This window comes from Saccopteryx bilineata, chromosome 11 (assembly GCF_036850765.1).
Source record: "Saccopteryx bilineata isolate mSacBil1 chromosome 11, mSacBil1_pri_phased_curated, whole genome shotgun sequence".
NCBI lineage: Eukaryota > Metazoa > Chordata > Mammalia > Chiroptera > Emballonuridae > Saccopteryx > Saccopteryx bilineata.
The window spans coordinates 46,811,261-46,826,518 of record NC_089500.1 but is presented as its reverse complement, the minus strand read 5'-3'; the positions used below and the strand labels follow the sequence as shown (position 1 = coordinate 46,826,518).

At 41.6% G+C, this 15,258-nt stretch overlaps 1 protein-coding gene across 1 annotated transcript in view; it reads right to left on the bottom strand.

Annotated features, from left to right (window-relative positions):
* Positions 1-4,891: 4,891 nt before the first annotated feature.
* ABHD3 (abhydrolase domain containing 3, phospholipase) overlaps positions 4,892-15,258 on the bottom strand; it is a 49,792-nt gene continuing 39,425 nt past the window's right edge. The window contains exons 6-9 of the mRNA XM_066247256.1: positions 13,435-13,608; positions 10,084-10,132; positions 9,839-10,004; positions 4,892-5,779 (exon numbers count right to left, since the gene is read on the bottom strand). Coding sequence (XP_066103353.1) covers positions 5,601-5,779; positions 9,839-10,004; positions 10,084-10,132; positions 13,435-13,608 — 568 coding nt within the window. The 3' untranslated portion in view covers positions 4,892-5,600. The remainder of the gene's footprint in view (positions 5,780-9,838; positions 10,005-10,083; positions 10,133-13,434; positions 13,609-15,258) is intronic.

Here is a 15,258-nt window from a genome sequence, read left to right as displayed (position 1 = left end):
AAGGAAACAGAGCCATCATTGCCAGGGTTTGTGGAGGAGGAGGGACTAGTTTTCTATAAGTGGCATACGGGAATCAGGCAGGTGATAGGCAGATGGCACATAAAACTGTGGTAGTGGACACTCAACTCTGTACATTTTTTTAAAACCCATAGAACTGTTTGCCATAAAAAGTAAACTTTATAACCCTGGCCAGTTGGCTCAGTGGTAGAGCGTCGGCCTGGCATGTGGGAGTCTTGGGTTCGATTCCCAGCCAGGGCACACAGGAGAAGCGCCCATCTGCTTCTCCACCCCTCCCCCTCTCCTTCCTCTCTGTCTCTCTCTTCCCCACCTGCAGCCAAGGCTCCATTGGAGCAAAGTTGGCCCGGGCGCTGAGGATGGCTCTGTGGCCTCTGCCTCGGGTGCTGGAATGGCTCTGGTTGCAGCAGAGCGACGCTCCAGATGGGCAGAGCATCGCCCCCTGGTGGGCGTGCTGGGTGGCTCCCGGTCAGGTGCATGAGGGAGTCTGTCTGACTGCCTCTCCGTTTCCAACTTCAGAGAAATACAAAAAAATAAATAAATAAAAATTAAAAAGTAAACTTTATATAAATTTTATTTATCTTTATTTTTTATTTATTTTTTTATGGAGAGAGAGAGTCAGAGAGAGGGATAGACAGACAGGAACGGAGAGAGATGAGAAGCATCAATTCACCAGCCTTTCGTTGCGCATTGCAACACCTTAGTTGTTCATTGATTGCTTTCTCATATGTGCCTTGACCGCGGGCCTTCAGCAGACCGAGTAACCCCTTGCTCGAGCCAGTGACCTTGGGTCCAAGCTGGTGAGCCTTTGTTCAAACAAGATGAGGGCACGCTCAAGCCGGCGACCTTGGGGACTCGAACCTGGGTCCTCAGCATTCCAGTCCGACACTCCATCCACTGCGCCACCACCTAGTCAGGCTAACTTTATATAAATTTTAAAAATCCACCAGATGTGAGGAGGATGGAATGCAGATGGTGACAAAGAAACCTAAACTGTATTACATACAGATGAATCATATAACCACCCAGAAAGGAGTTGAATAACTGTTAAAGCGAGTTTGAAAAACTGTTTTGATTAAATATTACCAGTTTATGTCGTGTGTGTGTGTGTGACTGAGACAGAGAGAGAGAGAGAGAGGAACAGATAGGGACAGACAGGAAGAGAGATGAGAAGTATCAGTTCTTCGTTGTGGCACCTTAGTTGTTCATTGATTGCTTTCTCATATGTGCCTTGACCGGGGGGCTACAGCAGACCGAGTGACCCCTTGCTGAAGCCAGCAACCTTGGGTTCAAACTGGTGAGCTGTGCTCCAACCAGATGAGCCCGCGCTTAAACTGGCAACCTCGGGGTTTTGAACCTGGGTCCTCTGCGTCCTAGTCTGACGCTCTATCCACTGAGCCACTGCCTGTCAGGCATCCGTATATGTCTTAAGACTTAAAGAATAGTACACAGAAAGAAATACTGTAGTATTTGTTTTTCACAGGGGTGTAGGTTAAGAATTCTGAAACTAATTTATTTGCAATCTACTTTCATTTGTATTGTTCAACAAAGAAATAAATATATTATAGATAATCAGAGCCAGGTTTCTCCCTGGGATAAAGAAGTTGCAGATAAGGTAAGGGAGGGGGCTACAATTCATTCTATGTTTCTAAATTGGAGTCAGAGGTCATTATGGACTGTCTTGGTTGGTTAGAGCATCATCCTGATATGGCAGAGGTTGCCTGTTTGATCCCTGGTCAGGGCACACAGAGAAAGAGATGATTTTGTCATTTTCCCTCTCTCCCTTCTTCTCTCTAAAATCAATAAATGAAAAAGAAATCTTTCATGATAAAAGGTAACCTTTCATCTAATACGTTTTATAAATTTTAAAAATATTTCTCTTTTTTTTTTTTTGTATTTTTCTTAAGCTGGAAACGGGGAGAGACAGTCAGACAGACTCCCGCATGCGCCTGACCGGGATCCACCCGGCACGCCCACCAGGGGCGACGCTCTGCCCACCAGGGGGCGATGCTCTGCCCCTCTGGGGCGTCGCTCTGTCGCGACCAGAGCCACTCTAGCGCCTGGGGCAGAGGCCAAGGAGCCATCCCCAGCGCCTGGGCCATCTTTGCTCCAATGGAGCCTTGGCTGCGGGAGGGGAAGAGAGAGACAGAGAGGAAGGAGGGGGGGTGCAGAAGCAAATGGGCGCTTCTCCTGTGTGCCCTGGCCGGGAATCGAACCTGGGTCCCCCGCACGCCAGGCCGACGCTCTATCGCTGAGCCAACCAGCCAGGGCCATATTTATCTTTTTAACTATCTAAATCTAGCTGGAATTAATTTTTGCAGTAGAGGGAGGTGAGGAACTGCTTTCCCTGTTTTGGCACTGACCACTAGGTAAACAACTCTCCTGACTTAATTTTGTTTAAAATCTAGAACATAACTTTGAAACACAAGTTCAGCTCTGCCTGCACCATATAAACGGAAAGTGATTGTTACTGTTGCATCAGAATATATGCTGAACAGACCAGAAAGCATTGGTGTATCAGCACTAACCAACTTAGACATAATGGAGTCTACAAATACTGTCAGAAACTGGCAGGAACTCTCTAATTGGTGGGATTTGTAGTAAATAATTTTGTGCTTTTTCTCCCCTACCTCGTTCTCTTAGTGTGTGTGATACCTGGGGCAAAAATATACATATTTTAATTAATTTGTAATTAATATTTTTTTAGAGAGGTAGAAAGGGAGATTGAGAAGCATCAATTTGTAGTTGCATTCATTTTAGTTGTGCATTGATTGCTTTTTCTATGTGCCCTGACCTGGGTTGAGCCAGTGTCCCCTTGCTCAAGCCAGTGACCTTAGGCTTTTCATATCAGTGACCTTTGGGCTCAAGCTGGAGAGCTTTGGCATGGTGTGGAAAATTCCCACCCCCACTCCCACCCCAAGTCAGCGACCCTACACTGACAAGCCCACAATCAGTCAGTGACCTCAGCGTTCTGGGTGCACGCTTTATCTACTGCAGCACCACAGGTCAGGCAAAATATAGATGTTTTATAAACAAGTTGAAGTAGTAAAAAAGAGAAAAGATGTTGAATGGTGTGAAAGTTATTTTTATTGGCTGGCTAGCCCAACCAGCATTGGCAAACCCCTCTCCTTGGCCTGCCTCCACAATTGGAGAAGCTTACATATTTGATTTCTCAGCCTCTTACTCAATCAGGGTAGCCATGTGACACACTTCTGGCTAAAGGATATAAGGGCAAATCTTCTGGCAAAGCTTTGACTTTCCCAAAGGAGCAGATGTATCTGGTTCCTGTACTTCTCTAAACACAAATGTGATGTCTGAAGATGCAGCAGCCATTCTGTGTGGAGATAGCTAGTCATCCTGCTAAGAGATGGAGTGAAAATAGAAAAAGCCTAAGTCTTCAATGACACTGGTAAACCCCTACACCAACCCTGGCCTGGAGACTTCCTGTGATGTAAGATAATTTCCTTCCTTTCCTCCCTTCCTTCCTTCCTCCCTTCCTTCCTTCCTTCCCTCCTTCCTTCTCTCCTTACTTCCCTCCCTTCCCTCCCTCCTTCCTGCCCTACCTTCCTCCTCCCTCCCTCCCTCCTTCCTTCCCTCCTTCCCCCTCCCCCTCCCTCCCTCCCTTCCTCCCTCCCTCTTCTTCCTTTCTCTCTTCCTCCCTCTTTCCTTCCTCCCTCTCCTTCTTTCCTACCTCCCCCCTTCCCCCTCCCCCCTCCTTCCTTCCTCCCTCCCTCCCCCTTCCTCCCTCTCCTTCCTTTCTCCCTCCCTCCCTCCCCCTTCCTCCCTCTCCTTCCTTTCTCCCTCCCTCCCTTCCTCCCTCTCCTTCCTTCCTCCCTCCCTCCCTTCCTTCTTCCTTTCTTTCTTTTTCTTTCTCCCTTTATCCCTCCCTCCCTTCCTTCTTTCCTTCCTGCCTTCCTCTTTTCTTTCTTTCTTTCTCTTTCTTTCTCTTTCTTTCTTTCTTTCTTTCCTTCCTTCCTTCCTTCCTTCCTTCCTTCCTTCCTTCCTTCCTTCCTCCTTCCCTCTCTCCCTTCCTCCCTTCCTCCCTCCCTCCTTCCATGCTCTGGGATAATGCTCCAACCAACTGAGCTATTTGGGCAGGGCTTAGTTTTTACTGCTTTTTAGCAAGACAAAGAGAAGAAAGGAGAGAGAGGAGAGGGGGAAGGAAAGCATTTGTTCTTCCACTCGGTTGTGCATATTTTGGTTGCTTCCTATATGTGCCCTGACTGGGGATCGAACCCACAACTGTGTTGTTTTGGGTGACACTCTTTTTTTTTTTTTTTTGTATTTTTCTGAAGTTGGACACTGGGAGGCAGTCAGACAGACTCCAGGGGGCGCCCAACCGAGATCCACCCGGCACGCCCACCAGGCAATGCTCTGCCCATTTGGGGGGTTGCTCTGTTGCAACCAGAGCCATTCTAGCACCTGAGGCAAAGACCATAGAGCCATTTTTAGCGCCTGGGCCAACTTTGCTCCAATGGAGCCTTGGCTGCGGGAGGGGAAGAGAGAGACAGAGAGGAAGGAGAGGGGGAGGGGTGGAGAAGCAGATGGGCGCCTCTCCTGTGTGCCCTGGCCGGAATCAAACCCGGGACTCCTGCACGCCAGGCCGACACTCTACCACTGAGCCTCTACCAGGGCCTCGGGTGACACTCTTAACTGACTGAGTTAACCAACTAGGGCCTATATCATTATTCTTAAGTTATTGTTAGATAAATTTCTTGTAGCATAAAGTATTTTTAATTGATATGCATGGTGTGAGGTCAATATTCTGGAAACAGTGAATAAAACAATTTTAATATTTCTTACTAATGCAATAATAAATTTATCATAAATTGCTTTCTAGGGATTGTTTTTTTGCAGATAAAGAGTGACAAAGAAACATTTTAAAATGGTAGAATTTATTTTAATATAATTATATATATGTATGCATAGATACTATTTTAAAAATAAGCATGTAAACTATAATCATTATAAAATATAAATCAGCCTTAATTTAATATTATCAGAGTAAAAGAGCATGTATAGAAGTTAGTCTGACATTGCTGCATTTGCCTTTTAAAGTTAGAATACATAAAATATTTAGCATATTATATTTTATCTTATTTCAGTTTTCATGTTATCTTCATTATCTTCATTTCATGTTATCTTCATAGGTATAAATAACCTTAGGAATGTGCCAACTTATAACTTATGATAAAATAACCAAAATCTCTCAATACTTATTAAAGTATCATTAAATCATGTAAAATAAGTAATCTAAAACAATACTAGCCTAAATTAAAACCCTGAGGAATTAAAATATTTTTACACAATGGTTTTGGTTAAGTGCAATTCCATATTTGTACTACTTTATTTAAGGTCATACTTGGTAAGGCATAGTAAAAATAAAATCTACATAAATTACAATCTAAATCTATATTTTATTTCTTGCTACAAAGTTGTTTTAGTTCCCCAAAAAGTAGTTTTTGCATGTCATTCTGGACCTTGTCACACTTCCTGGCTTATTTGCTTTATATAGAGTAGTTAAGATTTGTGCGCACTACGCAGAGCTCCTGATATGGTGGTTCAGACAAAACGCATCTGAAGAACTACATGTTAGAGAGTTCATGTCCGTGCTCCACCACGGCCTGCACAAACTGCTTGAAGACTCGATCCATGTAAGTGGACTGCCTTGGCCAGATACCCTCCAGAAAACCAATATGGCCTCCATAAGCAGTAAGGACCAAAGCAACATTAGGATTCTGCTTCGCAGTTTCTATTGGAATAGCTTGGGGGGACAAAAGGGAGGGGTGGGTAAGAGAGGGAAGGAGAAAGAAAAAATAAAATTATTTCCCATTTTTGGATAAGGAACTAAGAAAAAGTATATGTCTTTATCATTTCCAACTATTATAAACAAAACACCGTTAAATAAATAAATATTCATAATGAGTATGGCTAATGGAATAACTCTGACTAGTTTATATGACCATGTATATAGTCTACAGTTCATGTTTACAATGATGTATTGGGCCATCATTTATTTTTTTTGGGGGGGGGAGGAGCAGGAAGCATCAACTCCCATATGTGCCTTGACCAGGCAAGCCTGGGGTTTCGAACCAGCGACCTCAGCGTTCCAGGATGACGTTCTATCCACTGCACCACCACAGGTCAGGCTGGGCCATCATTTTCGAAAGAACCAATCCAAGTATTTAAACAGGCCCAGCCTTTATTGATTGTGAGAAACATTAAAATAAGATATTTCAAGGAATGGTAAATACTTACATTCACTACAAGATCCCTACTTAGTTATTACACCAGAAAAGAAAAGCGGTTAATCTTATATCTTTGTGAGAGTTATAAATTCATTATGTGTAACTTTGGTTAACTACATGAGGTTAGATTCCTGGTGCAAAATGGTGACTGTATCAAGGATTAAAAATTATACATATTATTTATATAGTAAAAACATATATAGATAGCAAAAAGAATGGAATAAAATACTACTTTAAGTGGTAACAGCAATTATCTTTGAGGGATGAAAAGCACTGGTGATTGTTTTTTCTTTATATTCCTTCTCTGAATTTCTACTTATAGTCAGGAAAAATAAAAACTTTATTTTGAAAACAGAGTTGCTGTATTAAATAATTAACCAGTAATGAGTCTTTTTATATGCTCTACAAAATCTATCCTGAGTGAAAACTTTAAAGCAGTGTTTTTCAACCAGTGTGCCCTGAGACATGGTCAGGTGTGCCGTGGTGAAATTAAATATGGGTCCCCAAACTAAGGCCCACAGAGGCTATTTATCCGACCCACTGCCAGCAGCCTCCATCCGAACATAAACATTCCCCTCACAATCCCTCCAGCTATCAGCGACAGGAAGAGTGGAGGCACAGGGAAGGCTCACTGACCAATCACCTTCTAGGATTCATCCTGACCACTAGAGATGAACCAATAGTAGGCCGCCTCTCACCCACACCCAGGAAGGTCCCCGCTCGGGCTGCCGCGCACTTGTCATTGTGTGGCCGCGGCAAGTAGTTGAAGCTGCTACTCCTCCCAATGGTCCCGATTTCTAATCCTGGTCAGGACTGGAGGTAAATGTTGCCACCACTAGATGAAGCCTCGGCCTCAGCTGGTTATGTCTATCCTGATGGTGTATATAGATATTTGACCTTTTTCTTTTTAAAAGAGGCCCCTGCAGAGGGTGATATACAATGCATCACAATGTTATCTAACTTTAAAGCTAAAGTTTGCTGATCTTCCTTTGGACAGTTTTTGGTTATCTGTTGCCAAGGAGTTCCCCATTCTGGCCAACAAAGCTATTTTGACATTGTTCCCGTTTTCAACCACATATCTATGTGAGCTGAGCTTCTCAAGCTTGACTGCGATAAAAACTAAAAACAGAGAGAGACTGAGAACTGTTGAGGAAGAGCTTCGTGTGTGTCTTTCTACCATTCCTGCCAGGATATCCCTTTTGTGTTCATCAAAACAGGCCCAGGTTTCACACTAAGTGAGTATAAATACATTTAGAAACTATATTATTAACTAAATGTATAATATGTACTGTGTTAGAGTGTCATTTTGGTAGGTGGTGTGCCCCAGGATTTTGTAAAGGTAAAAAATGTGCCGTGGCTCAAAAAAGGTTGAAAATCACTGCTTTAACGGATATGAATTAAAGCTGTCCCTGCCACCACCCCTGCTTCAAGTTCAAACACTGAAAATATTTCGAGTTAAGATCTACAGCAGATCCCAACCTGGCATGAAAAGTGTTTTGATTTTAGGAATGCTAAATCTTATCCCTCTAACCAAGATAACATGGTTGATGCAATAATTAGACTTTCATGTCTTGGACAGAGTCCTAGAGGTAAATGAGCTAACTAAAGGTCAGATCTCCCCACCCCGCACCCTTCTAAGGAAAGCAAAGAAGCTGTCATATTGTAAGGAGAAACGAGCCCTTCCAAGAGAGAGCTACAGCTGTGCCTAAAATTGTCTGTTTGGAAGATAATGCTTTGCTTTAAATTTGACCTCTCATAATACTCCTAAATCAAGGCCCAGCAAGTTAAGTTCTTGTCTACAAGGGGCCCTACACTGACATCCTTAGCAAACCATACCTAAAAATGAACATCTATCTTGGGATCAGGTGTGAGAGCTTCAGGGGAGAGGCAAGAGAAATGGCAGATACTATTTTTGTTTTTCTTTTTCACCTTTCATTAGAGCTTAGATTTAGAATGCATCATTTGCTTGTAATGGCATTATGAAGAGCCCCAACTTTACATTCTGAATACACTCAGAAATTTCTAACATTGAAAGTTACAGTCACATCAGAAGAACAAAAGGCTGTCCACATTGAGTCATGTGAAAGATGCTGGCTGCCTTCCTTCTCAGAATGCAGACAATTGTCCACTACTTCAATGTTGCAAGACTGTTTTAAGGGCTTGGGAAAGAATAGGACATAATGAGTTTAAACTTCAATCAGATGGGTCAGGTTAAATGCTGGAAAATTTTTGTTGGTAGGAGAAGGGTTGGTGAAATATAAAAATAGATGGAGAAATACCAGACTTCCTTAATTCCATGCTATAGGCTAAACAATTACCATGTAATTCAACTGATAATAAAGTTTACAGTTTCATTTGCTGATTTGTGGTCAAAGGCCAAAGGTTCCAGTCATCTGATGTTATCTGTGATTAATCATAAATCACACAACAAAATATTATCCCCTGGAGAGATGATAGATGATTTTTTTTTGAATAGCCTATTTCTTTTGTCCCTGCCCCCATGGGAAGGTCTCAGACAACTTCCAGAGGCTATCTTTTTTTTTTATTATTCATTTTAGAAAGGAGAGAGAAACAGAGAGAGAGAAGGGAGAGGAGCAGGAAGCATCAACTCCCATATGTGCCTTGACTAGGCAAGCCCAGGGTTTCGAACCGGCAACCTCAGCATTTCCAGGTCGACGCTTTATCCACTGCGCCACCACAGGTCAGGCTAGATGATTTTTTAAAACATACTTTGGGGAATTCTTTAAAAATTTGACAATACATATGTGTTGTTTGTAGTCAGAAGAATTTTTTAAATAAATTGGGAGAAATGTTTTAAAAGTATTTAGGGGAAAACAGCGAGAAAAATATTTATAAAGAGCTTTGTGAAATCTCATTGAAAAACTTAGAGGTCAAGTCTACTGAATCTTAGGATAGCATGATTACTGTACTTCTAATCATCTTATATTGTTTCAATGTATGAACATATGCATATATAATGGATATATATCATTGCTACCAAATTCCATGCTTCTTGAATTAAGAAAGCAAGGAAGTTAATTTGGGTATAATTTTCTTATATATAGTATCTAGAGAAAAAAACACTGTTTCCTTCAAATACGACTTTAGAATCTGAATGTACTATACTCATTAAGATATTCAAGGACACCACGTTATAAAGTCTCAAGTTCTCTTCCAGGTTAAAAGGGGAGAAATGTTCCAAAGCTTTCTGTATAGGAAAGAACCTCAGGAAAAAACAGGCAAGTGATGACAATGTACTCTTGAGGCAAAGAGACTGTAATATACACTGTCCAAAGAATAGTATATTTGATAAGAAGAAAAGGTTATAAAAATGAGAACAAGCAAAATATTGAAAGTCATAATTTGTTCTCACACTCACCTAGATAAGGGTGTATGACAACATTTAAAGTGATCTGATACATTTAGTTACTAAATTATGAGTATGTATTTTTTGTTTGTCATGGTGGAAACCATTATAAGACTAATATTTTATTTATTACTGTATTTTGTTAAAAAGAACAATATTTTAAAACAGTTAACTCATGTGAAAATGTATATAAAGATGTTAATTTTACCATGACTGGGTGAAAAAACGTCATCCACAGAATTCAGACACAGCACCGGAATCCCTACTGATTTCAGTCTACGATGTGGACTGGCATCAGTATAATAATCTTCAATTGTTCGGTACCCAAACATGACTGAAGTGAATCGTTTATCAAATTCTCTGATGGATTTAGCCTGGAAAACAAAAACAGGTTATAACTTCTCTTGGGATCAAAAGAGAATAGAAAAGTATTACGTAAAGTTTTTCTCCTACCTTCATAACATGATCCATGTCTATTTGTTTTACAAACATATGCCGGTGCCTGGAACATAAGAATTTCAAAAGTAAAAACGTAAGGTCATTCCCATCTCAAACATCTAAAATACATAATAATACATAACTAAGGCCCAGCACAGAGTACCAAGTTGGTACTCAATATATAGTTACTTAATCAGACATAGCAGGAATACATTGATATTTGTCCCAAAGACTTTTTTTTTTCTTTTTCATTTTTCTGAAGCTGGAAACAGGGAGAGACAGTCAGACAGACTCCCGCATGCACCCGACCAGGATCCACCGGTACGCCCACCAGGGGCGATGCTCTGCCCACCAGGGGGCGATGCTCTGCCCATCCTGGGCGTCGCCATGTTGCAACCAGAGCCACTCTAGCGCCTGAGGCAGAGGCCACAGAGCCATGCCCAGCGCCCGGGCCATCTTTGCTCCAATGGAGCCTTGGCTGCGGGAGGGGAAGAGAGAGACAGAGAGGAAAGCGCGGCGGAGGGGTGGAGAAGCAAATGGGCGCTTCTCCTGTATGCCCTGGCCAGGAATCGAACCCGGGTCCTCCGCACGCTAGGCCGACGCTCTACCGCTGAGCCAACTTGCCAGGGCCCCAAAGACTCTTTTTTTTTAAGTGAAATTAGGGAAGATACAGAGACAGACTCCCATATGTGCCCTGATGAGGATCCAGCCGGCAGCCTCTGTGTGGGGCTGATGCTTTGCCCATTTGGGGCTATGCTCGCAACTGAGCTAATTTTAGCACCTGAGGTGGAGGCTCCATAAAGCCATTCTCAGCACCTGGGGCCGATGTGCTCGAGCCATGGCTGCAGGAGCAGAAGTGAGAGAGAGAGAGACAGAGAGAGAAGGGGGAGGGGTGGAGAAGCAGATGATTGTCTCTCCTGTGTGCTCTGCCTGGGAATTGAACCTGGTACTTCCACATGTCAGGCTAACGCTTTATCACTGAGCCAACTGGCCAGGGCTTGACTTTTAAAAAATTTTATTTATTGATTTTATTGAAGGGGGATGAGAAATTTCAACTCATAGTTACTTCACTTTAGTTGTTCATTGATTGCTTTTCATATGTGCCTTGATTGGGCAAGCCCAGGGTTTCAAACCAGCAAGCTCAGTGCTCCAGGTCAAGGCTCTATCCACTGTGCCACCACAGGCCAGGCTTAACTGACTTTTATTTGGAGTTTATATTTATATTTGTCAATTTATTTAAAAATGCATGGTGGCTTGACCAGTGGTGGTGCAGTGGGTAGAGCATTGACCTGGGACGCTGAGGACCCAGGTTTGAAACCCTGAAGTTGCTAGCTTGAGTGTGGCATTATCAACATGATCCCAAGGTCACTGGCTTGAGCTTAAAGGTCACTGGCTTGAGCAAGGGGTCACTGGCTCGGCTTGAGCCACTGCAGCCCCCTTGTCACCCCTATCAAGGCATGTATGAGAAGCAATCAATGAACAACTAAAGTGACACAACTATGAGTTGATTCTTCTCATTTCTCTCCTCCCTTTCTCTCTCCCATCCCATGGCTCAAATAAACTTAAAAAAAAAAAAGCATGGTAAGTCATCAAAAAATATACAGAAACATATCTATGTTCTTTGCTACCATATGTTTAACTGTTAGAAGATACATAAACAGCCTGACCTGTGGTGGCGCAGTGGATAAAGCGTCGACCTGGAAATGCTGAGGTCGCCGGTTTGAAACCCTGGGCTTGCCTAGTCAAGGCACATATGGGAGTTGATGCTTCCAGCTCCTCCCCCTCCTCTCTCTCTGTCTCTCTCTCCTCTCTCTCCCTCTCTGTCTCTCTCTCTCCTCTCTAAAAATGAATAAATAAAATTAAAAAAAAATTTTAAAAAAAGAAGATACATAAACAATCCCCCCCCCAAAATAATTCAAAGACAGTATTTTGATAATGTTAAGCATGGGGTGGGGAGGTAGTTCTGAGAATATTCAAGTGAACTGCATTCTTCTAAATCTCTAAAACATACTATGGTTGTAAGCACATACTTAAGAAAACATACCCTTCAGTACTGAAAACACATAATATATTCTCTACCACCTAGGAGAGAATTAGGTACTGATAATATCAGCAACAAGTGGAAAACCCAGGGAAATAGCTTTCAATGTTATTCAACACACTCAATACTAATGTTTTTAGTCTTTGAGAACTTTTTTTTTTAATTGAGTTTACTGGGGTGACATTGGTTAATAAAATTACCTAGGTTTCAGGTGTACAATTTTATAACACATCATCAGTATACTGCACCCTGTGTTCACCACCCTGCTTCCATCACCATTTACCCCTCTTTACCCTCTTCTACCTCCCCCAGCCCCTTTTCCCACCTGTAATCACCATACTGGTGTGTGTCTATAAGCTTTTGTGTCTTTATTTATTCCCTTCACTTTTTTCACCCACTCCTCAACCTCCATCCCCTCTGACAGCTGTCAGTCTGTTCTATCTATGAGTCTGTTTCTATTTTGTTCTTTAGCACCCCAAGTGACTATCAATAGATGAGTGGATAAAAAAAAAAGCTTTGGGCCTGACCAGGCGGTGGCGCAGTGGATAGAGTGTCGAACTGGGATGCGGAGGACCCAGGTTTGAGACCCCAAGGTCACCAGCTTGAGTGTGGGCTTATCTGGTTTGAGCAAGGCTCACCAGCTTGGACCCAAGGTCGCTGGCTAGAGCAAGGGGTTACTTGGTCTGCTGTAGCCCCACGGTCAAGGCACGTATGAGAAAGCAATCAATGAATGACTCAGGGGTCACAACAAAAAACTAATGATTGATGCTTCTCATCTCTCTCCGTTCCTGTCTGTCTGTCCCTCTCTCTGATTCTCTTTCTGTCTCCGTAAAAAAAAAACAAGCTTTGGTGCATTTATACAATGGAATATTACTTGGCAGTAAAAAAGAAGAAACTCTTACCTTTTGCAAGAGCATGGATGGACCTGGAGATTATTATGCTAAGTGAAATAAACCAGTCAGAGAAAGACAAATACCATATGATTTCACCTATATGTGGAATGTTTTAGAATAATTTAGAACAGTGACAAACAATGATCTTCAAAGTGGGTCCCTACTGTAGGGGGTTGTACAGGATAATCCACTGGGGTACAGAAAGAAAACATTAGAACTTTTATCTATATTTTCAGTTTACACTTAATACACTTAATATCTTTTACTTTTGTATACATTTCTAATACAAAGAATTTCTGGTGTAGTAGTAAATGCATGTAATGTAACATAAATATATATATATATATACACCATGCTTTGCTTTAAAAGTTTTTATTGTTGGCATATGTAATCCAAAAATTTTGTAGATACTGGGTTTTAAAGATGACTCACTTATTAACTGAAGACTGGAGGCAAGTTGTCAAGTAATAATTAAAAAGCAGCCAGTTCAGTGGTTTCTCCAATGACTCCGAGCACGCAAAAGTATTCCAGCCAACTGAAAAAGTTGCAGCTGCCTTCAGAGGGGTTTTTGGCCCGATTTTGCCCAAGTAATTTAAAAGTAGCATTCTGAAATGAGGAGAAATAGGAAGCTCAGTGATGAATTTATAGTATCATTCAAGACATCCCATTTCTAACTATGGACTTTACAAACTATGGAGAAGAAAAATATAAACCAGTGTTTAAGTACTTAATCTTGGAAAAGCACGCAAGTATCATCATTCTTTCGTTACTTTCATATACTTGTTTACCTTGCAGTCGACTGTATAGTAAGTGGGACAAAGCATTTAGTTATTGCTTATATTTGCATCCTTTATGAGGTAAGCAGGAAGAACTCCACTGTAAGAGTGGGTTTCTTTTTTTACAAAATGATATTGGGGATTTATTAAAATTTTGCAAATTCCTGCACCCCAGCCTCCAGTTGGATGTTTAATTTAGTATGTGAGGGGTGTTTCAGGCAAACTTTTTCTATAAAGGGCTACATAAAATGTTTTGGGGTTGAGGAGACCCTATAATCTATGTTGCAACTACTTAACTCTGCAATTGTAGCTTTAAAGCAGTCATAGACAATACACAAATATGTGGACATGGCCACGCTCCAATAAAACATTTTAAATAGACACTGAAATCTGAAATTGATATAATTTTTACATGTCATGATAAAATATTCTTCTTTTGATTTTTTGCAACCATTTAAAAATATAATAATCATTCTTAGTTCTTAGACCATTCAGAAACAGACAGCTGGCCAGGTTTGCTCTGTAGGCTATGGTTTTCCAACCCTTGGAATAGATGGAGAAGCATAGAAGGAGTGGTTTTCAAATGTGGCTTCACATTGGAATAACCTGGGAGTTTTTAAAACTATTACCAGTGCCTCCTGACCAGGCAATGGCACAGTGGATAGACTGTTGGACTGGGATGCGGAAGGATCCAGGTTCGAGACCCCGAGGTCGCCAGCTTGAGCGCGGGCTGAACTGGTTTAAGCAAAAGCTCACCAGCTTGGACCCAAGGTTGCTGGCTCGAGCAAGGGCTTACTCGGTCTGCTGAAGGCCCATGGTCAGGGCACATATGAGAAAGCAATCAATGAACAACTAAGGTGTTGCAATGAAAAACTGATGATTGATGCTTCTCATCTCTCTCCATTCCTGTCTGTCTGTCCCTATCTATCCCTCTCTCTGACTCTCTCTCTGTCTCTGTAAAAAAAAAAAATTACCAGTGTCTGGGTCTCACCCCCAGAGATTCTGAAGAATCAGTCTGGGTGGAATTCTGGTTGTCTATACATCCTTGTACCAGATAGCAAATCTTTAGAGGGCTTCCTAGTGTAGAGTTAAGACTTTTGGAGCCATGACAGAGCATTTGACCCTTAAAAGAACTAGTTTTTTCCTTCCTGTTATTTATTCTTATTTCTTATCACATATTTTTCTCCTTTGTTTTTGTTCTATCAGTTTTTCTGATTCTCTCCTAGTTCTATTTTGGTAAAAGGGATAAGAACGGAGTTTAATGTAATACCACTGTCAGAAATCTACATCTAAGTTTAACATTGCCATCCAAGAGAAAGGAGGATATCCTAAATCCTGCTTCTCATTGCCGTATTTTCTGTTCTTTATTTCTCCAACTGTCTAGGTTCTGAAATAGGATAAATGGGCAAAAATTCTCATTCATTTTTCCAACCCAAATGGCTTGCAGAGTGAATGTTATGAGGTTTTAGATAAAAAAAAT